At 33.5% G+C, this 26,524-nt stretch overlaps 2 protein-coding genes across 5 annotated transcripts in view; one reads left to right on the top strand and one right to left on the bottom strand.

Annotated features, from left to right (window-relative positions):
* Positions 1-26,524, bottom strand: part of LOC114341801 (dehydrogenase/reductase SDR family member 7) — a 61,337-nt gene continuing 34,813 nt past the window's right edge. For 3 of the 4 annotated variants that reach the window (XM_050657518.1, XM_050657516.1, XM_050657517.1), the window contains exons 2-7: positions 18,535-18,684; positions 13,319-13,671; positions 9,581-9,700; positions 8,397-8,563; positions 5,637-5,694; positions 1-319 (exon numbers count right to left, since the gene is read on the bottom strand). In XM_050657518.1, the coding sequence (XP_050513475.1) occupies positions 113-319; positions 5,637-5,694; positions 8,397-8,563; positions 9,581-9,700; positions 13,319-13,671; positions 18,535-18,684 (1,055 nt within the window). In that variant the 3' untranslated portion in view covers positions 1-112. Of the gene's footprint in view, positions 320-1,983; positions 5,498-5,636; positions 5,695-8,396; positions 8,564-9,580; positions 9,701-13,318; positions 13,672-18,534; positions 18,685-26,524 lie in introns of those variants that run through there. The other variant, XM_050657519.1, reaches the window with a different exon arrangement.
* The window catches only part of LOC114341831 (cyclic GMP-AMP synthase-like receptor), a 73,136-nt gene continuing 64,374 nt past the window's right edge, over positions 17,763-26,524 (top strand). The window contains exon 1 of the mRNA XM_050657510.1: positions 17,763-17,901. The gene's annotated coding sequence lies outside the window, so the exon portion shown is untranslated. The remainder of the gene's footprint in view (positions 17,902-26,524) is intronic.

The following is a 26,524-nucleotide window of genomic DNA, read 5'->3' as shown; positions in this document are numbered from 1 at the left end:
TAGAGAGTGATACAATTGATTTATTTTATATAAGCTTTAACAAATAAATTAGTAACGTAACAATAGATAATAACTTAATACTAATATTGAATAAAGCCATCTAAGCACCATATCAGAAAATTGGTAATATCTGTGGTACTATTCCTCCAAAATCATACCAGCTTGTAATAAGGCTCTTGTAGTTACTTTCTTGTTGGCGAATTGAAGATTGAGTCTTGACTAGTTGCTTAACAGGTTTTTGGGAAACGATATACTTAAAGTAGTAGTACACTAATCTCAGTTGACGTCGGTACCATTTTCGGATCCATACAGTATATGGCTAATAGTAGACAAGGAATAAAGGATATAGAATAAGTACAAAGAGCAACGTGAAAAGTTCTCAAGCTAGTAATAAAAATGAATTAATACGTAAAGTTCATTCACAATATGTATTAGTAACTGACTTATTTAAGAGTATCTCGCTGATAAAGTTGAAACCATAAAGGGATTTGCCTCTTCAGGTAAATAGTGAAAAGGGCACGCTTAAGGAATTTTATCTGATGATCTAAGTACCTACAGTTGACTTGGCTATAAGCTGGTCCTGGCAGCTTGGGTATCTGTGATAATTTTACAATAGAGTATTTACAAGGGATTATTCAGTTTTACAGCTGTTATCAAAATAACTTTTATAATGAGACACTATATTTGTGGATACAGTATAAGTAATATTATTTGTAATACAACTGTATTATTAGTGCTACAGGTCGAGAACTTTTCATGTTGCTATGCAACTACACGCTAGTTTTATTTCGAGATATTTTAATATCTACTAGGCTGTAGGCTATTAATTATGTCCAAAAAAGAGGACTAAAAGGAACTATTTACAGTGTTAAGTGGTTTGATTGTTTCATATGTTCAACGGGCCCTTATTAAAGGAACATGTTCAACCTGTAGAAAGTGTAAGTTTTGGTTAGTTATCTTCCCTTATATTACAGTGGATAAAATACCTGAGTTTCACCCATAACCTGATTGCGTCAAACGTCCCTGTCCAACACCACTTATCTTTGTCTTCATTGATGGACTCTTGAAGAAATATTTCAGTTCTCTTGTGATCTGACTATAACTCCTGAACATATACATATTCCTGAACCTTCTTGTTATGGATCATTAACTATACACATGTAACAGAACTTATAGTTTTAGAACGACTAAGTGTAGAAGAGCTATTATAGGCAAATTGTCGTTAATAAACATCATTTAGCATCACCAGTGGCGTAACCACAGGGGGGCTTTGGCGGTTATAACCCCTCCCCATTGGGATGTACTTTGAGCTCTATACGCTTAACACCATATTATACCACCCATAGACTCTCCAGTAGTTCTAACCCCCCTCCTTTAGGATCATCCTGTGGTTACGCCGTTGAGCATCACAGGTGGATATGTTTACTGATAGTCAATGTATCCATCTGTGTTGCCAAAGAGTGAAGATAGTGTGATCATTGAGGTCTTTTAAAGTTTTCTTTATACAAAGAAAACAAATTTTGATTTTTATTTGGAAAATGGCGTTGATTCAACTTATTTGCAGCCTTCCCGGTTCAGTTTTATGTTCACCGTATGGCTTTCATCTCGACTATACAAGGGTCCTGATCCTGTCCTACTACCAATAGTTTTATAGTCCCCGCTCTTATTGCTATGTGGCCGAAGTAATTTAGGTATGCTTATGTATTGTCCTTCATCATCATCATCATCATCATGGCATCCACACTCCTAGCGGAGTGATTGCCGCCCTCTTTGGGCTCTTCCGATTCGTTTGTCGCGGTGAATCAATCCGCATTAACATTTTGGTTTTACAATTGGTTATGTCACTTGGCATCTTCTACAATTTTTTCCATTAGTTATTAATTTATAGTGTAATTTATAGTACAACAAAAATATTTTCTTTTTCATTAATAAAGATTTATTGACATAAACTGCGATAGTGAGGTTATGTACACATAATTAAACTTCTGTTTATATTAATACATCATATCACTAGCGTGACACGGTATTTTTTTTAAATGTCCCATTTAAACATACACAAAGCGTCCTTACAAAATTTCAAAAAACCGCCACCATGAGCAGGTCGGTCGATTTTGCTTTGACACTTTGTTAACGCTCGGAGCAAATAGGACTGCTTAGGAATAGGAGAATTAAACAGGAAGAATTATCTGAAATAGTCTTGATTTTATTGCTGTACATATAAATTACATTTGGTACTAAATTCAATAGAAAAGATTATATTTTAAAAATTCAGTCTTTACTTAAACAAAAACCATATATACACTCATATTTGCCAAGATAAGGAATACAATGAATATTATTTATTGCAGATAATATGTAAAAGCAGAAAGAAACAAAGCTCTACAAAAATCTACAAAGAGACCGAGAATATATATATAATTTACATAGGTAAACAGACATGAAGGAGTTTCTTCATTTTATATGTAAAATAATTATATAATAAGTTTAGATCGTTCTGAAAATTCCTTCACATGTGCCTACCGAACAAAAAAACAGCAAAAGTAAACACATAAGTACCTATGTCACAAATATATAAAAAAATATTTGAATTTAATTTTTATTTTATTTATGCACCTTCCATACCTTCTTCTGCAACGAATATTGCCAAATATTTTTTATTATTATTTTAACTTTGGTTACTTTTCAGCCAAAACCTTTCTTTTTTTCCAATTTACTCCTTTCCGCTCAGTTTCTATAAAATGGTGGCCTCCTGATGTCCTGATGATTTGTATTCACCAGAGGAACACATTCATGTTCAAGATAGCTGTATTCTTCAGTTGTTTCAATGACCTTCGAGCCCAATATACGCTAGTTAGTAAACTTCTTTATCTACTGGTCCTGTATTATCAATATTAGCAGAAATGGTACTACTCATACATATTTCAAAGATTGTAGCCTTACTTCAAACCGTCAAATCATCTAGTTAATCCTGCTAGTTCTCAACCACGACTTTTCTTCCTTTCAGTTTATTATTGTTGACATAGGGGATGACCCCCTTATGTATTGATACTGTATTATTGATATTAGTAACAAATAGGTATAACTATTACAGTTTTACAGTATTAGAGTACAGTTTTAAACCATTGCAGCATTCTTACAAGCTGGCAAATCATGTATACAGAAAAAGGATTGGACTGTAATCATTCTCTTACTTTTTAGCCCGGCCGCACATCAAAGAAACATGAAACGTAAATTACGTTTCATGGAAATAAACCACTGCTAAACAAATATATATCCGGCCATTTATGAGACTCTCCGAAAATAAAAATGTGTCATGAGCATGAATCACACTCGTTTCATTAGTAGGCGCACTTTGAGATGTTTTTAGCAGTGTTTTCTTTTCATGAAACATGTTTTTCGTTTCATGTTTCATGTTTTTCGTTTCATGTTTCTTTGGTGTGCGGCTTGGCTTACTGATTTTTCATCACGGAATTATGGCATAAAATCTAAAATGGATGAATTGCTTATGGAATTTACTAGCTATAAGGCTAAAATGCACATGTCGCCGTTCAAGGGCTACACACTGTCCTCACTTAATTTTTAAAGGCTCAGAAAGAAATTATCAGATGTTGAAAAATCAGCCACGATTTTTCTTCTTACAATTTATATCTTTCCACCAGATGCTTTCAATTTATTACATTTTATACAACCTGCATCAAACCTGGTGATTTTCTGATTACTTGTTGTCATATCTTGACATTTCACATCTTCAAGAGAGCCGCATTCTTTGAGCTGAATAGCTGCAAAGTTTCGTCTACTAATCATTTTCATGGTCCTTCGCACCGGATACACTCTAATAGACTGTTTATGAATTATCATTATTACAATGGACCAATTTCCTTCATTATCGATATTAGTAGCACGCAGTATACATATTAGTATAGTTTTAAACCATTGTAGCATTGTTCCAAACCGGCAAACTAAACTTGCTTGCATAGAAATCGGCCCACTTAAAAATTTGGTCATTTTTGATGTCTCGAATTTCCTAAACCGGTTGTACGATTTAAGTGATTTTTTAAATACGTTATAGCCTGATTATTTGGCAATATCGCTGTAATAATATTGTTGCTACACAGGTAAATTTTATACCGGGTGTACGAATCAAACTGTGTATTTTCTCAAAGTTCGCATCACCCTGTGGAATATTCTAGCATTTATAAATACTGAAACTAAAACCCAACTATTGCCTCAGGTTTTCTTAAAATTTAGCTTTTTGATTAATTCGCTTATGTTGAATAATAAAAAAGTTAAGTACTTTAACAACTAGCCATGTTCTTCATCAGTACAGGGTGTTTCTATCTAAATAAATGCGACAAACTTTAAGGGGTAATTCTGCATGAAAAAAATAATGGCAGTTTTCTTTATAATCACATGTCCGCAAATGCATCGTTTCCGAGATAGGTGTTGAAATTTTCCTTACAAACTAACGATTTTTTATTGCTTTAAAACCGGTTGAGATGTGCAAATGAAATTTGGTGGGTTTTAAGACGTATTACCCGTATGCACGCCAATGGTGAATATTAAATTCTTAATTGTATGTCAAAAAATGTGCATTAACTACGTCTTAAAACCCACCAAAGTTCATTTGCATATCTCAACTGGTTTTAAGCAATAAAAAAAAATCATTAGTTTGTAAGAAAAATTTCAACACCCCCTATCTCGGAAACGATGCATTTGCGGACATACGTTTATAAAGCAAACTGTCATTATTTTTTCATGCAGAATTGCCCCTTAAAGTTTGCCATACTTATTTAAAAACACCCTGTATTGATGGAAAACATGGCTAGTTGTTAAATTACCTAACTTTTTTATGGTCCAACATAAGCGAACGAATCAAAAAACAGAATGTTGAGGAAATATGATACTATAGTTGGGTTTTAATTTCAGTATATAATGAATGCTAGAATATTCCACAGCGAACTTTGAGAAAAAACACAGTTTGATTCGTACACCTGGTATACAATGAAAATTTACCTGTTTAGTAACAACATTATTACAGAGGTATTGTTAAAAAAAATAAGGCTATAACACATTTAAAAAAATCACTTGAATTGGATAACAGGTTTAAGAAATTCGAGACATCAAAAATTACCAAATTTTTAAGTGGGTCGATTTCTATGCATGCAAAATTATGTATAAAAAAAGGATTGGACAGGAATTTATCTTTTACTTTCTATTGCTCTTTGTGATCTATAAATCATGGTATAAACTCCAAATTGAATGAATTGATGATGAATGATAAAATGAATCTATAAATACCTACATACATTATACATTATTAGCAAAGAAAAGTTAAAATCTAATCTACCTTTAACCACCTAAATGAAAAACCCTTAGAAGAAATAGTACCATCAACCGAAGAAGTGAATTATGTGCATAAATAGAATAATTAATTCTACGGAAAGATTAGGCTATCTACTTCTACACCCTCCACCTTCATTCAGTCTGTGTGCATAGCCTGGAAAACAAAAGAGTGTTAGTAATAGTAAAATGTAGGCATGCATAATAAATTCAATATACAACAGTTGTGTATTAAATATATTTTTTTTTGCAAAAAAGCAAAAAATAATAAATAATTGTATCTAAACTATGTCTACCTCTTTTCTACCCTCTCTCATTTTGAAAATGATATCAGGTCCGATAATCTTCACACCCCTGAAAAATACAGTAAGTATATTAATAAATATTTAACTCTTAGTTAAATCTAAACAATACAGATTGGTATAATGGTAATGTATTCACAAAGAAGTGATTGGCAGATGAAGAGCCATGTAATCATAAATATACGGCTCGATGGAGCTCTAGTCACAATGTAAAATGACGTGACAGTTATGGTTTCACATTGTTAATGTAAATTTTAGTTAGGTCTAAGTACAGTCGGAAAAATGAAAGAATACCCATGAACGAACATATAAAACAAGCTGTATTTTCCTGTCACCGTGTCACAAAGAAAATTGTCCAGTGCAAGTACATGTAACAATAATTATTACATGTACTTGCGCTGGCAAATTTTTTGTGTGACACTGTGACAGGAAAATACAGCGTGTTTTATATGTTCGTTCATGGGTATTCTTTCATTTTTCCGACTGTATGTATATTTTTAACAAAATAAAAAATCGTATTCAATATACCAATTATTAACGAATATTACTACTAGATGTTGTATATGAAGTTGCTTATGTTTCTATAGATATAGTTAGGATATTTGATTACTATAATCGTCAGTTGGCAACAAGTGACAAGACACAGATACAAGAACAACTTGATGCAAGTAATCAGATATATTAAAAGGAATAAATGTTATTAAAACATAATATATTATTGTTATATGACAACATATATTTTCCATATACAGTGCTAGTCAAAAGTCCGTACCCCCCCTCGTATCTTTTGAACGGTTATACCTATAATAGTGAAATTTGGAGGGAGGAAATAAACGGACGTAAGCTTCTTAACTAGTCATGACAGGTGACGTAATAGTGACAGATGACGTTACAGAGCCACTGTGACCGATAATTTTAAATGGGACCTTATGGCAAGTGATACCTCGTTTGAAAGGTATTGAAAATACCTATTCAGTCATACTAATTCTGTTTGAGTTTAAGCTAATTTTGATGTAGAAATGAAATAAATATAAAATTGTAGTTTCGCATTTAATTAATAAAAATTAAAAATTCCGCCTATGATTACTTGTCAAACAGGTTGACGTTGACGTAAAAACTACTAGAGAATTAAAAAACGTCAACTTTTTTAACAAAAAATCCATAGGCGGACATTTGAATTTTTATTAATTATATTCGAAACTAAAATATTATATTTAATTTATTCACCAAAATTAAAATCAACTTAAACCCAAAAAAATTAGTATGACTGAATAGGTATTTTAAATACCGTTCAAACGAGGTGTCACTTGCCATAAGGTCCTATTTAAAATTATCGGTCACAGTGGCTCTGTAACGTCACCTGTCATTATTAAGTCACCTGTCATAACTAGTTAAGAAGCTTACGTCCGTTTATTTCCTTTCTCCAAATTTCACTATTATAGGTATAACCGTTCAAAAGATACGAGGGGGGATACGGACTTTTGACTAGCACTGTATAATATGATGTAAATCTGAACACTTGGAGGTGAAAAAAAAAACAAGATGGCATGACAGCTGACAATTGTCAGGTGACGTACTAGTCGCCATCTTGGAACGATCAAATCTGGGAAATGATCAAATCACACTTTCATAATTTTCTTAGTTCTAGTAAAGGTATTCTTTAAACTATGCTATCAGGCATAATGTATGCAACCGGGATAGCAGGGGATTGACGGTCGTTGGTTTAGCACGAGGCTCATGAGGTTATGTTATGTAGAGGTTAACTTAATAAACAAGTTCTAAAGACATCGAGTGTATTATTTAAGACAATAATACCATATGGTGGCAGCGGTGCCTCACGGAAAGTTGCCGTGAGTGAGTGATCGAACCATCACTAACATTTGCGAAAGTTTGTAAAGTTTGCCCGTAAAAATGCCTAACGAAACGCCGGGGACACATCGAAGCCCTGGAGGGGCAACAGAAGTGTTTGCTAATGTCCAGGCGCCTGTGGAATTTGATTTTTCCCAACCACAACATTGGCCGCAATGGAAAAGGCGCATCCAAAGGTACATGAGTGTGAGCGGTTTTGAGAAGAAATCCGACAAAGAAAAGATTGACATGTTGGTTTACCTTATGGGTAATGAAGCAGAAGAACTTTTGATACAACAAAATGTAGGTAATTCAGAGGAGCACGCTGACATTTTAACTAAGTTAGACAAGTACTTTATACCTCAAAGAAATGTAATTTTCGAAAGGTATTATAAGTTTAACTCAAGAGTCTCAAGAGTTCAGAGACCTGGTGAGGCAGTTGAGAACTTTATAACTAATTTGCACACAATGGCAGAACATTGCGACTATGGGACCTTAAAAGATAAATTAACCCTAGCAGAGGCAATTACAGCAGTTATGCAGGCTCAGTTGCAGAGCTCACAGAATAAGATTATCAGGCAGGAACAGACAGTTAGTGCAGTAAGAAGCAGTGCAAAAAAGTAAGTGGACCAAAGTAAGAAACAGTCAACTTCACAGGAAAGGTGTACATAGTGCAGTAAGAAGCAGTGCAAAGAAGTCAGTGGACTAAAGTAAGAAACAGTCAACTTCACAGGAAAGGTGTACATACTTTGGTATTAATACGTGCAAAGATAGAGCAAAATGTCCAGCTAAGTTGTCGAACTGTCGTTCTTGTTTGAAGCGTGGACATTGGAGTGCTATGTGTCGAAATAAAAAGTCAGTTAGGGTTGTGGCTATATCAGAGGTTAACTATATCAAATATCTTACCAGTAAAATAACATGGGACAATATACAGCACAGTAAGTGAATAATGTAACAGGAAAGATGGCCATCCACGACTCTCTTGTTTTGTTGACAAGCGCAACGGCGTTGAGATATCCACATCGTTCGGCAGTCATTCTTCTATCTGTGGGCTGGACCGATGAATTCAAGTTCTAAGCAAAAATTAAATATAAAGAATTAACAATCAAATTCGAATATCTCTTTCAATATTGCAGCAAACTTATATAGAATCTTTTATACGAAAACTACCACAATATTTTTCAAGAAAAAGAAATATTTAAAATAAACTGTTTTAATAATGTTACGTTAGCTAGCTGTCAATGACCCCCTAGATAATTGTATTAATCGGACCCACAATAAACAACGCTCGATTAACTTCGTTCAGGTACAGGGTTTCTACAGTCGCCTCCATGTACTACAATGTAGTACAGTGGAACCCAAAAGGAAAAGGAAGATCACGGAAGAGTTGGCGAGAACGTATTGATAAGGAGATGAGAGAATGAGGCCTGTAGGATGACATGTGGACAAATAGGGAAGAATGGAGATTAGGAATCGCAAGACGGCGGCGTATTCTACATTAAGCATTACAATCCCTAGGGATTATAGCTAACGCCATGGTGTTCAAAATCCTATTCTTTGCTGAGGTGGATTACTCCTCTGTCATTTACAGCTTGCTGTGCGTCTTTGCTGCTGTCTTGACTCTTTTCCACTTCTTCCTGTCCTTGTACTGAACTTTCCAGTCTTAACGTTCATTCCTTGATTCAGACATCCTGTTTATGTGTTGATTCCACTCTTCTTTTCTGTTCTTTACCTAGGTATTTATATTGTCTACGCCACATATGCGTCTGATTTACTCACTTCTTACCCTGTCCTGTAGTCCTTTTCCAGCAATCCTTCTTAAGATCTTCATTTCGTTAGTCTCCAGATGTCTTTGTGTTTTGCTTGTGGCTGGTCTTGTTTCGTCCGTCATAACTGGCGTAATAACTGACTTATATATTCGGGACTTTGTTTCCACTCTTAGGTTTATCTGATTTTTCAACTGCTTTTATAATAGTGTCTTCGTTTAGTATAAATAGTTTAGTATAAATAAATTAAAAAATGAGTGTGAATAAATTAAAATAAAAACTAAATATATTAAGTGTTAAATTCATTGCAATAAATGAATGTACCTGACCGTCCTTGCCTGTGAAACACTCCTGCAAGAAATTTGTAAACGTCGGTCCTGGACATAGCAGAGTGACGTGAAGATTTTTTCCCATTTTTTCGTTTCGTAATGAATTGTAGTAGCCCTAAAATTTAAATAAATTTATTATTTATTTATTTAGTAGTAATACACGGAGAACACTACTTAAATAGACATACAAATATTATTTATAAATACACGTGAAATGCTCAAGGATGGAGATCCATAATAAACTACAACTACATAATAGTAAATGAACAATTACAAAGCAAAGTAGAAAGAAGATTCTGAGCGTATCGCGGAAGTAATAGTCTAAGAGCTAGTGGACCCTCCGACTAACGGGGTCTCCTGTAAGGCTAGAAACTTGTATAGTGGTAATTAATAGCACACCAAGGCTAAAAACCATGACCTGGCAGGCATCAGCCCTGCACGTGTATCTACCAGGTGAATCGAAAAGTGCATAGTTTAGGGGTAAAATAAACTTAGTGAAAACTAGTGAATCTTATTCGGTTAAAGACATTCCCAGAAAATAAGAGACAATATTGGTTTTTCTATCGGTTGGTTAAAATAAACATTTTTTAAACATTTGACGTTGAACTTTCTATTGTACGGTATACTACGAAAAAATGAAAAGATGTATACAAAAGATTAGATTTAGTGAACGGTCATCGGGGATAGGTAATAATTATCCTTTTTTCCGTAGAAATTGAAAATGTTAATTTGTATTTATTAAGTATTGGTTTAAGAAAAAAGAAGAGGGAGATTTAATGATTGGATGGAGTTTTGCCAGAAGAGGAAAGATTATTGTGAAATGAATACCGGGCGAGAACACTAGAGTTTCTTCTGAGACGACGTTGCTATTTAGCCAAGTTTTGAAAAAAGTATATGTTGTAAAAAGTTGTACATATTTATTATGAAAAGATCGGATGAAATTAGGAGAAGAGGCAGGCCCAGAACAAGATTTAAAGACCAGGTGCTTAGGCAACCAAGAGACGTCATATAACGTCGAGGAAACGTCAGTTTTTTTTGAATATACATACGTGGTTGAACATTACGTCATATAGACGTCCTTTGTAGGTGATTTTAAATACGTAAGATTAATTTCGTTAAAATACGTTTAAAAAACGTTTTCATTTCAGACAGCCTAAGTCTGATGTCACGAAATTGGGAGGAGCTTAAAAGTTACAAAACAAAGGTTATGTTTCATGTTTGTATCGTCGACGTCGTGTCATTTCATTTCATTGTTTATCGTCGTATTTTGCCTATTTTCGATTCATTTGTATTTTGTTTGCTGTTTTTTTGTATATTTTTTAAAACTTTTGTTTGTCATTTTTGTGAACTTTATAAACTTACCACAATGCAAAGTGATTATTTAAGGAAATTATTATTGGAAACTCCAGATGTTGGAGAAATGTAGGCGAAACAATTTTTATTTACTGTTCATTTTCCCTGATATTTATCAATAATGATGAATTTTGCAAGCAATAACATTATTTCTTTTATTGTTTTAGATATTCATTGAACCTGAAAATAATTGGGGATTTAGATCCATATACAATTCAGTCATCAGAATTGGATTTTACAGTAAAGTGCATTCCACCAATTACTATTATAGATATTTATACATATCTGGTGGAGTATCACAGTTACTAGGTACTCTAAATAGCAGATGATAAGCATACAAAAGCCTTCAGTCAGGCACATAAGCCTTCACAACTGGGTTTGTTTTGAAAGTTGGAGTAAAAATTTATTTCTATATTATTGTTGGAAAGGTATGCCTTTATTTTATTTATTCACCATTAAGAAATATATGGATAACAGTATTAGGGTCTTTTGGATAAATTGGTTTTAAATATTAGATTTATTTACGTTTATATATCTGTATGAAACCAGACATATTGTCGGCCTAATTTGTAAACTATGTAACTCCATAATTCTCTGAAAATGAGTTATTACTGCCATGTGTTTGAAAAAGTCCCTACTTCTCGTTTCAAAAAGGATGCACATGCATATTTTTACCAGATGAGTAAATAGCGAAATCTTCGTATACACCGTATCTTCCTTGCGGCAAATTTAGTACGAAAAATATGTAACTCCCCAGTTTGTCATACCACACGACTGACCTCACTGTTTAGAAAGTGATATTTTCAAGAAAAAGTTGGTCGTAAGTAATATCAAATACTCATTAAGCAATATACAAATGTTAGTGATATGTGTATCTATAAAATATTCCATTTTAGCATCCCATCTTTTAAAATGTAGTAGTATTCACATTAGTCATATTTAGAGAAATAGTTTTTTGTGTTTCCTGTAAAATTTGGATAAATGGAGTTACTGCTATGATAGAAAAGAGAATAAGTCATGATTGTTTGTTCTAAATTTATAGGTATTATATGAATGTCTGATTTTAAATAAAATATTCTCAATCATTGTAAAGAACGCAAATACATACTCTAATAAAAATAAATTTTTGTAGTTGAAGCATTCCCACAAAGATAAAATATTTTTTTAGGTGAAGCATTCCCAAAAAGCTAATGCTAAACCACTAGATGCTTGGGTGATAGCCAGTTCTGATGGCATAGCAAATGCACATTGTATGTATATGGCCGGTAATAGTGAAGTCTGCGGCCATATTGCAGCAATATTATTTGCAGCTGAGTATGCCCACAGCAAGACAGAAGAAGAACCCAATGCATGTACAGATGTTACAGCTATGTACATGGTTTGGAGATAGCAACATATGCATTCTCTGATGAAAAACTAATGAGTTTTGAAACTGTCCGGTCAGAGTGCTTGTTGCGCTCTCTAAACGAACTGAAATATAAGACGGTTTTGGCTTCGTGTTGCAGCGATATGAAAATGGTTATTCATTTTTAATTATAATATACTTCTTCATCATGAGTATTTATGTATTAGTCTTTTAAGTGTGTATTTATTGTGATAATTACTATCAACGTATAACAATAATAAAGATATGCCTATGTATTTGTATCGTTTAAAGTATGAGTAATTTTTTTTTGAAACTTTTATGTAGCAATATATTACTTATAAACATTATAACAATAAGCAACTTTGGAGCTCGAAGTAAAACACTAGATTATAATCTCATTATGGATAGGTTGGATTTTGCTGTTGTATCACATAGGTCCAGACCATTTTGAGTATTGTATGTATACCAACAGTTTGTTACAGTAATTCTTCTTGACAAATATTGGAGGTTATGTTTATTTGTTTTTGATGATTAGTTTCTGTTGATGAAGTACATAATTAATAATTATGTGTTATTGAGTTTAATTAAATTAATTTTTAGCCTTCTAAGATTGCTTCTAAAAAACTACGTTTTTTCATATCACGTTTTTAAAAGAGTGATAAAAAGTACGTGAATTATGGTGAGACAAATCATTATAAAAACTACGTTTTTCATATCACGCATTTAAAACGTGATAAAAATGACGTGAATTATGGTGGGACATATTCGCGTGATTTTCGACGTCGAAAAAACGTGATAAACTGACGTCGTTTGGTGATAATTGTGACGTTTTTTCAACGTTTTGTAAACGTCATTTGGTTGCCTGGGTGGAAGAAGACTTACGTGTTAAGTGTACGAAATTGGAAAACAAAGACGAAGAATATTAAGAGATGGAAGCTGATCCTAGAACAGGCCAAGACCCAATGATGACGATGATGATAAAGAACACAATATTTTATTCAAATCGTTACTTACATGAATGGCGTGCTTGGTGGCAGTATAAGTTCCCGAATATGGAGCACCAAAAACTCCAGCCAGGCTCGAAACCACAGCGACGTGTCCTTTGCCGACCTTCTCGAAGTGTTCCAAGGCGACTCTGGTAAGATTGATCACTCCGAACACGTTCAGGTCGAACATCTGCCGATCAACATCGAGTTCGATTGATTCCCACGCGGCTCTCTGCGAACGCCCTGCGTTGTTGAGCAGTATGTCCACTCGGCCGAAATGGTTGACGGCGTGTTGGAAGTGTCTTCTGTGCGATGCGAAGTCGGTGACGTCCATCGGTATGATGAGTACATCGTTGTGTTGTAGAGAGCCTTTGGATAATTCTAAAAAAAACACTGTTTATGAAGTAAAAATATACGAGGTCTGACGACAATTCTTTACTCTAGAGCAGCGGTTCTCAATATTTTTGAGTCAGGTACCACCAAATACTTTTTATTACTTTTGGTACCACCTAACTGACTAACGTTCCTTCAAAGACAAATTCCACAAGAGCAAACTGGATTTACCAAAGGTAGAGGTATTTAAGTTCGTTATTCGTATGTTGTTACTGTTCCTCTGCTAATGACCTTGCACCGCCGATGCAGATAATTGAATAAAAATGTGCTTTGTGGTTACCTATTATTACAGTAATTAAATACAAGGCGTTTCATTATTCAATTAAAAAAAATTAACTAAAAACGCGTAAATAAAAACGTAAAACGTTGTATACATTCGATATATGAGTATTTATCAAAAATAGGTTGTTTTTTTATAAAATTAAGTAGGTACATTCGGAAAAGAATGTAAATAAAATAAAGATTGTTCCTTTTAGTGGCACTTTGTATATTATGCCATCATTAATTTTATCGTACCCCTACTTAAAATCTATAAACAAGACATAGAGAACCATATTGTCATGTCCTTATACAGGTAATGCCAATTTCTTAAGGAGCAAAAAACGGGTTTATAATAACAGATACGTTATCTGTAAATGATTTGATGTTCATTCACTTTTCGTAGCTACTGCTGCATCTCGCATCTCAACCTCCATCTTCCATCTTCTCCTATCCTGTCTTTCGTTTTTTTTTCAGGTTTCTTTCCCTCATTGGCCATCTATTGTGATTTATTATTTTCACGTGTCCATACCATATAAGCTGTCGGGATATTTTCTATTATTCCCATATATACTGCCTAACGTCTTCATTTCTTGTACTTTTCAGTTTTGATATTCTTCCAGCACTTCTGAGGAATCCCATTTACACTGTCTCAATTTTGTACTTATTCATCTTGCTATATAAGTTTGTTATTTCCCCACATTGTTTCATTCGGGCATGCTGCGGCTCTGTTTGCTCTATTCACTTGATCTTCCACTTCTGTTTCGAGCCTTCCATAGCTAGATAGTATGATGCCTAGATATTAAAACTCCATCACTTGGTCTATTATCTGACCCTGCAGCTCTAATTTACATCTTAGTGCATTTGATGTTATAACCTGTATATGACATTGAATAAGATTTGCTCTGTATAATATCTGTTTAAAAATTATATACTTTGTATCGTTTATTGGATTATATTTAGTGCTAACGTTGATGGTAAAACAGAAACAATTGTAACTAATATTGATAAATATAGAAATATTGATATCATATCATATCATATGATATCAAATATTTATCAATTACATACTAACCTAATCTTAAGGGATATATTTATTTAAAAAATACCTATATGTACTTAATAGAAACACATAAAAAGAATGTGTGTGTGTACTTTGTACGCACGTGAGAAGTTATACTTCTACTATTATATGATTTCTTAAAAATAAATATACTTTAAACAGTTTGTTTTAATTTTTTTTAAACATCAAACTAATTTTGTGCTTAACGCTTTCAAAAAAATTAAAAAAAAAGTATAGGATTGCTCCAGGTTCGAACTCAAGACCTCTCGATCTCTGGCCGAACGCTATACCAAATACGCTACGAGGACTGTGTCTGTATCGGTGCGGACGTACCTAATGACAATTCACGGTAACAGACAAGGTGAAGTATAATAAATATACAATAAAATGTTTTAATAATACTCATCTTACTCCTGAGGAACACAAAGACACAAAAATTATAATAAATATATTTACTAAAAACACTAATATATTCTTTTCGCACCTTTTCTTCCACTGATATATTTATACATGGAAGATTTAGCAACTAAACGCCATACTGTCTGTGTGCGCATGCGCGCAGTATTATGAAATTTTACTCTCAATCGCGCCTAAAGAAGTATAACTTCAAAAAGTAAAGACAGGAATCAAGGCAACGTGAAATGGCGTTACTTCCCTCAAAATTTGTGATTCACGATCCTTGGACTAGGACCGAACCCTCTATTTCTCTTTGCCAACGTAAACTTTTGAAGAGTGCCACTCCACACTCCATCGGATCCCGGCCTAACGTTCCTTCAAAAAGTCTATCCCCAGGTTCCCAGGTAAAGTTTTTTTAGCAGTAAATGGTTGACTTCAATGGTCAATACTTGTAAAAGGCCCGGTTTCAGGTAAAATTTAAATATGTTTGAATGTTTGTTTTTATATAATCTTAGCAATTAAAATAGATTTAATTTATTTTAAAAGTCACTTGAAAACATTAATTTTGGGTATATACGGCAAAGCAATATATTTTACATCCGTTTTTGTTTTCGTCGTCGTAATTATTGTAAATTTTGTGGATCCTTTGCTTTATTATAGGAGTACCGTCAGTGTTAATTGTCAAAAGACCAACTCTGACCAACAATGGGCCAAGTCAGATAAATTTAATAATATTTACGACCGCACTAATTGAAGTCAACCATTTACTGCTAAACAAACTTTAACATATTTTTTCCTTTAAATTTTGATAAAATAATTTGTAATATAATCTATATTTTTTAACATATTTTTTTAACGAACCGCAATATTATATAATTGATGAATTATAAAAATGATGATTGAGGGAGTATGAAAAATAAATGCCATTGTAATGCTGACCTCTTCTGGTTGTAAACTGGTGGGATTTCTGGTCACTAGTGAAAGTTTGCCAGGTCAAAAAACTAAAAATCACCAGACAATCGCTTCAAAAGTTGCCAGATTTTGCTAAAAATCACCAGATTGTTATGAGTCTGCGCAGTAACGAAAAATGTGTTACTGCGCATAATTATACGTTATTGCACATGCGCATACGCCTAACCATTCCAGAACGGTAATGTGAAGGGTTGAAACAAACCTAATGAAACAATTAGAATAAAAATTATTACAATGGTTTGTTACTTATAAATAGCAATAAGTTGTTTGCATAAGAAAAATTAAGAAGTTCTTTGAAACTAAATTTTTTTTTGAAAAAAATAAAACGATTTTTTTTGTAAAATATAATGTAAAATGTAGGTGTACATTTTTATTTTTATGAAAAGTACTGAAACTCTCGACAATGTAGATTATTTAAAACTTAACTTTTATGTCGTAAACTTGGCCTGACAGACCACTTTTGTTTCAAAAAATCTTAGTAATTTTTGCTAATGCTACTGAAAAAATAGTTAGTAAATATACCTATACCTTCCTTTGAGATTTTAGATGATCATCAAACCAACACAAAACGTGACAAAACTACAGATATGAAAAACAGTAATCACTTAAAACTCTACAGCCGACACAAGAAAGATAAAACTGATAAATTGAAAATTGATATGAACTGGTTTGTTTATAAAACCAAGACATAAATTATTAGAAGTTCAGTGCAAGAATAGCGTAAACTTCGGGAAATCCCCGGTTGAACACCACCACAGAGGCGGATCATTTTATATTACAAATTAGACTTTTGTATGATATGAATATTAGGCAATTCTTAACGAATAACAAACTATTAACAAAAATATTAAATAATATAATCGTACTTTTTAAATTTAAAAAATAAATTTATAATATGTAGATAAGTTCAAAAAATCACCAGATATTTTTAAAAAAGTTTTCACCATATCACCAAATGCGTTACAAAATCACCAAATCTGGTGAATTTTCACCAGACCTGGCAACCTTGAGTGAAAGGTTTGTAGGTGGAATGAAAGTTGTTACTACATTGGGGTGGGGATTCCCATATGATGTATTCGGGGATTCACAGATTGAGTAGTTAAAGATTCAGTATTGCCAACCTGCGCATACTTAGATGTTACGTTACATATACAGGGTGTCCCGGAAAATAGTGCGTTCCTTGAAGGTATAGGTAGAAGGCACCATGTAGAACAAAAAACTCTTATAACATTTTTTTCTAAATGCAACCGTTTGACCAAAAAATTAAAATGTATTTTGGTATGTAAATTTAAATCTGACAACTATGTGCGGTACGCAAATTTAAGCATAGACAGTCCCATGTAAATAGATAGAAGATACTAAGATACATTCATAGTAAACAGATAGTTTTAAAGAATCCTGTTTAGTGTTTAGTGTCAATGCGAAAATGTTTTCGAATAGTGAGTGTATTACCTATTATGTTATTACCTATGAATGGTGTTTGTGAAAGGTTACTTGAAACATCTATTCGGTATAATAATTATTTTCAAGTAAGTACAACTTAGTTATTTCAGTTCACAAGTAAACAAATTACTGAGACATTATCTGGTGTATTTAAGTTCCACTGTAAACTATTAAAACTATGTAATTCAGTTAAAGCCCTCAGCAGTACTCAGCATTCAACCCATTTAAACCTTACTAAATACATAATACTAGTTTAGTTAAAAGACGTGTTTTTATGTTAAAAGATGTGTAATTCGTTTAAAATTATGCAATAGGTATTTCAATACATTTCAAAAGAAAATAATTTTAGTAACCAAATCGTAAATACATAAGTATTACCTACTATTAGGTTGGATTATTTTAAATACTGTTAATCACAATCACAAACGAGTTCTTATTGTTATTATTCCGTAGTGTACGATGTTGCCAGTTTATTAAAATTTCCAAACATTAAAATACAGGTATATGGAAAACAATGTTAACTTTTTTTTGGAAACGGCTAACTTTAGAAAAAAATGGTATAGGACTTTTTTGTTCCAAATTGTGTATTCTCTCCATACCTTAAAGGAACGCACTATTTTCCGGGACACCCTGTATTTTAGTATCCTACTATACGGTACGGATACATCCACTCTGACTAAAGCGTTAATGAGAAAACATGGAGAAAAAAAATCACTTACCAATACATTTATTTTTTACTCTTTCCAGCTCGTAGGGTCTTCGTGCTGTCAGCACCAACTTAACTCCACATTTCGCCAAAGCATAAGCTGTGAATTCGCCAATTCCACTCGACGCTCCTGTTATAAACACAACTTGGCCCTTAAGGCGCCCTGAAACGAAAATTCGCCCAATTAAATAAATAATATATGAGACATAGTAATCGATGAAGAATAATCAAAAGCCCCATTTAAACGAACAAAGTATCCACAAAACCCATCTTTTAACTATCGGCCAACAAAACTATAAATTTCTTAAGTTTTTCATACCAGATTGAATAAACATTAAAATACTTATAAATAATGATTATAGAACCTTAAAAAAATGTTAGATATTTGTTACTGTATTAAAAAACACTGCAATTGTTTTCAATTCGTAGCATCCTTTTCACTCTGTATACCATAAAGTTTGCTAAGAGGTTTTACTTTGCGTCTTCAAAATTTTCGAAGAAAAACACTTCAGGGTCTCTTCGAGTAGAATAACCATAATTTAATCGTTTATTTTACGTTGACAAATGTCGCTAAGCAAAGCCGCCTGTAGTGATGAGCGAGACTGGTCTTGGTCTTGCAGTAAGACCAAGACCAAGACCGCCTTTTGGTTTGCAAGACCAAGACCAAGACCAAGTATTCAAGACCAAGACCGAACCTTGCAAGACTACGCAAGACCAAGACCAACCTGCAAGACTCTTGGACTTTTTTGCGAAATTGGCTTTTTATTATTTAACTTTATTTTTTTAGTTCAATAATATATAATGACATTGTAAAAAACCTTAAACAATACCGAATTTTTAAAATACATAATATTTTGGTTATATTTTTAAGTCGTTTTGATTAAGTCAAATGGTTTGCATTTTCTCAACCTTCAAAGTGTCCAGAAGGCAAGTTTTCAAACGGCGACAGTTCAAGGACAATTAAAATTACTTGTACGGCAAAAAAATATAATTATAGATAGGGTAATCCATTTAAAAAAAATTGCATTAAAAACGGTTTTTATGTACCAGTAGTTTTCGCTTTTTTGTCTAATAAAAATACTGACACTTATTTCAAATCTTTTCGCATATAGTCCGTTCTTTAACGGTAAAATATTGCAAAACCTCTAAATTTTAAAGAACCGCTTGGATTAACATGAAATTTGGCATACACCTAGCTAACAAGTCAAAGAAAAAAAGTGATAGTGTGCCGATATGTGCTTTTGCCCCGGGGGTACTTTTCACCCCCTCTTGGGGGTGAAAAAATATTCGTCCACAGTAAGTCCGGAAATGGATAAACTGACTAATTCCAAGTAACTTTTGTTTTATAGAGTTTTTTCACTAAGTCAATATTTTTTGAGTTATTTGCCAGTGAATATGTTCATTTTTTCAACAAAATATCCACGCTTTTAGACGGTTTTTTGCAAATAACTCAAATAGTAAGTATTTTGTCGAAAAAAGATTCGTAGCAAAAATATGGCCTGTAAAATATTTAAAAAAATTGTGTATATATCACATCTGTATACCTAGTAGAAGCAGAGTTACAGCTAATTACAAATAGGTTCATATTCGTAAAATTTAAAATGGAATACTTTAACGTGAAATAACCAAAAATGAAGCACATTTCGGGGAAAACTTATTACAACTTATCTAAAGTGTTTAAAAAAGCTTCATTTTTGTTTTATAAAAAAAAAATTCTAGCATCAAAAGTACACAAGTTACGCTCAAAATAAAGTTAGTCCCTTTTTTTTTGTAAAAAAATCGGGAAAATCACCCCCTAATTAGTATCTCAAATGAACTTATGAACTTACTGAATCGTTACGACTTCACAAGTTTCTTGACTCGCGTATATATTGTTTATATGATCTGTAAGTTTCATCGGTTCAAAGTCCTTATTTTTGAAAGGGCTGTAGTTAAAAGGGGTTGAACGAGTCACTGATCACGAATGTGTGCAAATTTAGAAACACCAAATCTTAATCAATTTTTGTCTAACAGAAAAACAAAAAAATACATGATATTCAGAAAAGCAATGCTGACTTTTTTGTTTTTCGAGATTTTTGGTATTTCTAACAATTTTTAAGTTATTTTGAAAAAAATCATATTTTTCAAAATTAAAATTTTTAAAGATTTCACTTTAAAACCAAATTTTTTCAAAAATAATCACTTTGAATCGATGAAACTTACAGATCATATAAACACAACATAAGTAAAATAATTTATGGAGCGGTAACATTTATTTAATTTAAGTTGCTAATTAGGGCCGATTTTTTTTACCAAAACAAAAGGGACCAACTTTATTTTGAGCGTAACTTGCTTAAATTTAATGATAAAAACTTTTTATAAAAACAGAAATAGGTAAAGCTCTTTTTAAACACTTTAAAAAATTTATAATGGATTCTACCCAAAAAGTGCTTAATTTTTTGGATATTTCACTTCAAAGTATTCTATTTGAAATTTGGTGAATGTGAATCTATTTTTCATTGTCTATAACTCTGATTCTACGAGGTACAGAGACCTAACGCGTACACCACTTTTTTAAATTTTTTACAGGCCATATTTTTGCTAAGAACGTTTTTTCGACGAAATACTTACTTTTTGAGTTATTTGCGAAAAACCGTCTAAAAATGTAGATATTTTGTTGAAAAGTGAACACATTCACTCGCAAATAACTCTAAAAGTGTTGACTTGGCGAAAAAGTTCTGTAGAACAAAAGTTACTTAAAATTAGTCAGTTTATCCATTTCCTTATTTTGGACTTATATTTTTTCACCCCCAAGAGGGGGTAAAAGTCACCCCCAGGGCAAAAGCACACATCGGCACAATATCACTTTTTTCTTTGACATGTAAGCTATGCGTATGCCAAATTTCATGTCAATCCAAGCGGTTCTTACAATACCGGTATTACAATACTGAAACATTTACAATAAGAAAAAAAAACAGTAAAATCATGTATAAAAGGTATACTTAAAAAACCATCAAAATGGCCACATCAAAATCGCAGCATAACTAGTTTTCGACCGGTTTACCAGTCATCATGAGTGCTTACGTGCAATGTACATGCTAACCACCAAGATAGTATTTAACAAAAATATGTGGGTCAAAGCCCAGTAAAAGAAGTCCGTCAAGGAAACATTAGTTTAAAAAGCTACATTAGATATTGATGTTTAAAATATTTAGCTAATCTGCCCCAGCTAACATCTGAGCTGTGGTTTTGACTTGTTTACATGTTGAAAGTATGACGGCAAGTCTTACCTTTTATATGTATAATCACTTGCTGTCATACTTTCAACATGTAAACAAGTCAAAACCACAGCTCAGATGGGGGCAGATTAGCTAAATATTTTAAACATCCATATCTAATGTAGCTTTTTAAACTAATGTTTCCTTGACGGACTTCTTTTACTGGGCTTTGACCCACATATTTTTGTTAAATACTATCTTGGTGGTTAGCATGGACATTGCACGTAAGCACTGATGATGACTGGTAAACCAGTCGAAAACTATTTATGCTGCGATTTTGATGTGGCCCTTTTGAGGGTTTTTTAAATATACCTTTTATGCATGATTTTACTGTTTTTTTTTTGTATTACATGGTATACAGCCAACCACAGGACAACTTTTTCCTTGTGAATTTACAATAAGGTACGTACCTGTTGCTTTTTAAAACTATTTAAAAAGTCACGATAATTATGAACTTGCTTTTTGTCACTGTCCAACAATAAAAACTAATATAGGTAGGTACACAACATTTTGTTTATCCAGAATCTCCGTTTGAACAATAATTATTGACAGATGATTTTAACACCCAATTAGATCCCTCATAACGTTTCATACCATACTGTCGGTGTGCGCATGCGCCCAGCAAAATAAAAATTTACCCTCATGTACGCCTAAAGAAGTATAACTTCAAAAAACAACATATTTTTACATAAAAAATCGGGAAAAACACAACTTCTGGTAAACCGATTCTTCCGGTTCAAGAGCTCGATCTTATACATCAAAAAAACGAACCTATATACCAAATTTGGTTGAAATCGGACTTTTCGTTTAAAAGTTATCGTGCTATTAGTTACATAGGTATAGTCGCCATTTTGAATGCCCGCCATTTTTGTAAAAGGCAAAATCTGAGACGGCCTTATATCAAAATTTGAACCTTTATATGTGTAGTATATGTGGTCCAAATTATATTATGCTTCTATAATTAAATGCACAATTCTCATAATATTTGAACGAATCTGCCGCACTATATGTAGAGGCTCAGCCCAGCGGAACAAAATAACCACATTTTATATTTTCTTTTTGGAAGTGGCTTACTATGTATGAGATGGCATTTATTTAAAGAAACTAAATTAACAGAGATGACTTAAATCTTAACAAAAATTTTGATTTCTACTGACTAACGTGTTGTTGATAAAGAATTCTCTAATATTTTGAGTGGGTTTCCCAGAAACGTGACATGCGGCGCCCATTATATCATTAAAATTAATCCCTGATAATAAAATTAAAAACATTGTATATCTATTAAAAATTTATTAATAACAAATTATGGAGAATTCGAAGAAAACACTTATATGTATATCTAAAAGCCTTTAAACTGATAAAACTAAAACTGGCAAACAAAGTAGTACAAACACGATTAGAATTTTATTAATCATTACTGATAACACAGCGATGTCGAAAAAATTATGTTTAGAATAAAATTAACAATATTTATCTGCTGCAAAAAATAATCTTAAGTATTTGCGACGTCTATTATAATAAATAAACGTTTCCTGGTTACTGTGCCGGCCTCTTTTAAGTTATTCATCAATAAAACGTCAGAAATTTGAATAGTCCATCGGAATGTTAAATTTTTACACCTTACGTGCATATTTGAGAGGGCACAATTTAAGGCAAGGCGCACATTGAGACACATGTGACACAACCCACGCAGAGCAGCACAAGCCACGTTTCTGTATCGTGTTGCCAACATTGCACGCTCGCATATTAGGGGTTACATAGGTCTTGCGGGTAAAAAAAAGTGACTTAAAAAAAATTATATCTCGAAAACTAAAAATTTTTATTTATAATTGGAACATGTAAAAGTATAGTAATCGGAGAGATAGAAGCGGATTTTGTGCGTGATAAGTAATATGGAAAAACTATACGGGGATATATTGAATTAGTTGTGTACATGACTTTCACCAACGGCCGGAAACCAGAGTTGGGGCCGAGGGTAGTTATAAGGGGTCAAAGTCGCGGATTTTATTATTTTTTTTATGACGCCATATGATTTTTTTATGATCGAGATAGTGCACCAAAATTTGGGAATAAGTAAGTCATGACGTAACTAAGTAAAACCTGTAGGGGCGGAACGCTGCGTGGCCGACAAAGGGGTGGGGGTGAATATAAAAAATATAGTGTTTTTTGCGACGTTCGTGATTGATATAGTAGACCAAAATTTGGGAATAAGTAGATCATGACATTACTAAGTAAAATCCCGAGAGCCGGAAACCAGACTTGGGGATGAGGGTAGTTATAAGGGGTCAAAGTCGCCGTTTTTATTATTTTTTTTGTGACGCTCATGATCGAGAGAGTGCACCAAAATTTGATAATAACTAGGTCATGACGTAATCAAGTAAAATCTCCAGGGGTGGCACTCTGCGTGGCCGACAAACGGGTGGGGCAGGGGTGAATACAAAAAATATAAGGGGTTTTTTGCGACGTTCGTGATTGACAGAGTGCACCAAAATTTGGGAATAAGTAGACCATGACATAACTAAATAAAATCCTCAGAGCCAAAAACCAGAGTTGGGCATGAGGGTAGTTATAAGGGGTCAAAATCGCCGTTTTTATTATTTTTTTTTTGTGACGCTGATGATCGAGCTAGTGCACCAAAATTTGGGAATAAGTAGGTCATGGGGTAACTAAGTACAATCTCCAGGGGCAAAACGCTGCATGGCCGATAAAGGGGTGGGGGTAGGTGTAAATATAAGAAATATAAGGGGTTTTTTGCGACGTGCTAGATTGAGATAGTGCAACCAAAATTTGGGAATAAGTAGTTCATGACTTAGCTATGTAAAATCCCCAGAGCCGAAAACCAGAGTTGGGGATTAGGGTAGTTTTAAGGGCGTCAAATTCACAGTGTGTATTATTTTTTTTGTGACCCGGCACAACATTTGTCCCTCATGCAGCGTTCCGCCCCTGGAGATTTTACTTAGTAATGTCATGATCTACTTATTCCCAAATTTTGGTGCACTATCTCGATCACGAACGGCAAAAAAACCCCCATATATTTTTATACTTACCCCTGCCTACCACCCCTTTGTACCCCAAGCAGCGTTCCGTCCCTGAAGATTTTACTTAGTTACGTCATAACCTATTTACTCCCAAATTTTGGTGCACTATCTCCATCATGAGCGCCACAAAAAAATAATAAAAACCGCGAATTTTACCCCTTATAACTACCCTCGTCCGCGACTCTGGTTTCCGTCTCTAGGGATATTACTTAGTTATGTCATGGTCTACTTATTTCCAAATTTCGGTGCACTATCTCAATCACGAACGTCGCAAAAAAACCCTTACATTTTTTTATATTCACCCCTGCCCCACCCCTTTGTCGACCACGCAGCGTTCCACTCCTGGAGATTTTACTTAGTTACGTCATGACCTACTTAGTCCCAAATTTTGGCGCGCTATCTCGATCATGAGTGTCACAAAAAAATAATAAAAAACGGAACTTTGACCCCTTATAACTACCTTCCTTCCCCACTCTGGTTTCCGGCTCTGGGGATTTTAATTATTTATGTCATGGTCTACTTATACCCAAATTTTGGTGCACTATCTCAATCACGAACGTCGCAAAAAACCCGTTATATTTTTTATATTCACCCCTACCCCCACCCCTTTGTCGGCCACGCAGCGTTGAGCCCCTAGAGATTTTACTTAGGTACGTCATGACCTACTTATTCCCAAATTTTGGTGCAATATCTCGATCATGAGCGTCATAAAAAAAATAATAAAATCCGGGACTTTGACCCCTTATAACTACCCTCGGCCCCAACTCTGGTTTCCGGCCGTTGGTAAAAGTCATGTACACAACTAATTCAACATATCCCCGTATAGTTTTTCCATATTACTTATCACGCACAAAATCCGCTCCCAGCTCTTAGACTATAGTATAGGTACTCTCAAAAAAATTTTCAGCCAAAAATATTCATTTTTGTAGAGTTGACTGCAATTTTTCGACAACAGCCCTTTTTTGCAGTGGGCAGCATAACTAAGTCCAGTCTCATCTGAAATCAAAAAATCAAAAAGTTTCTTGTAGTTTATACCTCTGGCTAGTGAATGAACGAAGGAATTAAAAAAAAATGAAATTTGAAGATTTTACAAAGTTTAAACACATTTTTGACCCCAATTTTTCTCATTTTTTCAAAAATGACCATTTTTAAAGTAGTTTTTTTTATAAAACAAAAACTTCACCTAATAAAAACTCCTTCGTTCATTCACTAGCCAGAAGTATAAACTACAAGAAACTTTTTGATTTTTTGATTTCAGATGAGACTGGACTTAGTTATGCTGCCCACCGCAAAAAAAGGGCTGTTGTCGAAAAATTGCAGTCAACTCTACAAAAATGAATATTTTCGGCTGAAAATTTTTGAGTACCTTAAGTACTATACTTTTACATGTATCAATTATAAATAAAAAAAATTTTTAGTTTTTGAGATATAATTTTTTTTAAAAGTCACTTTTTTTACCAGCAAGGCCTATGTAACCCCTTAAGTACCCTTTCAGACCAAGATACCGGTGTATGATACCGCAGCAAAGCACATTGTTTTAAATGAACGACTACAGACGAGCCAGTTTTTAGTAACTGGCTGATTTTAGTGGCCGATGCTTTGTTGCAATTGAACACCGGTGACGGACACTGGTGTCAGACACCAGTGTCTTAGTGTGAAAGGGGACTAAGACACAACACAGCGTAGGCCACGAATACGAATATGTACC

The sequence above is a fragment of the Diabrotica virgifera genome, chromosome 8 (assembly GCF_917563875.1).
Source record: "Diabrotica virgifera virgifera chromosome 8, PGI_DIABVI_V3a".
Taxonomy (NCBI): Eukaryota; Metazoa; Arthropoda; class Insecta; order Coleoptera; family Chrysomelidae; genus Diabrotica; species Diabrotica virgifera.
The sequence above is the reverse complement of the archived record's forward strand: the minus strand, read 5'-3'. Positions and strand labels throughout refer to the sequence as shown.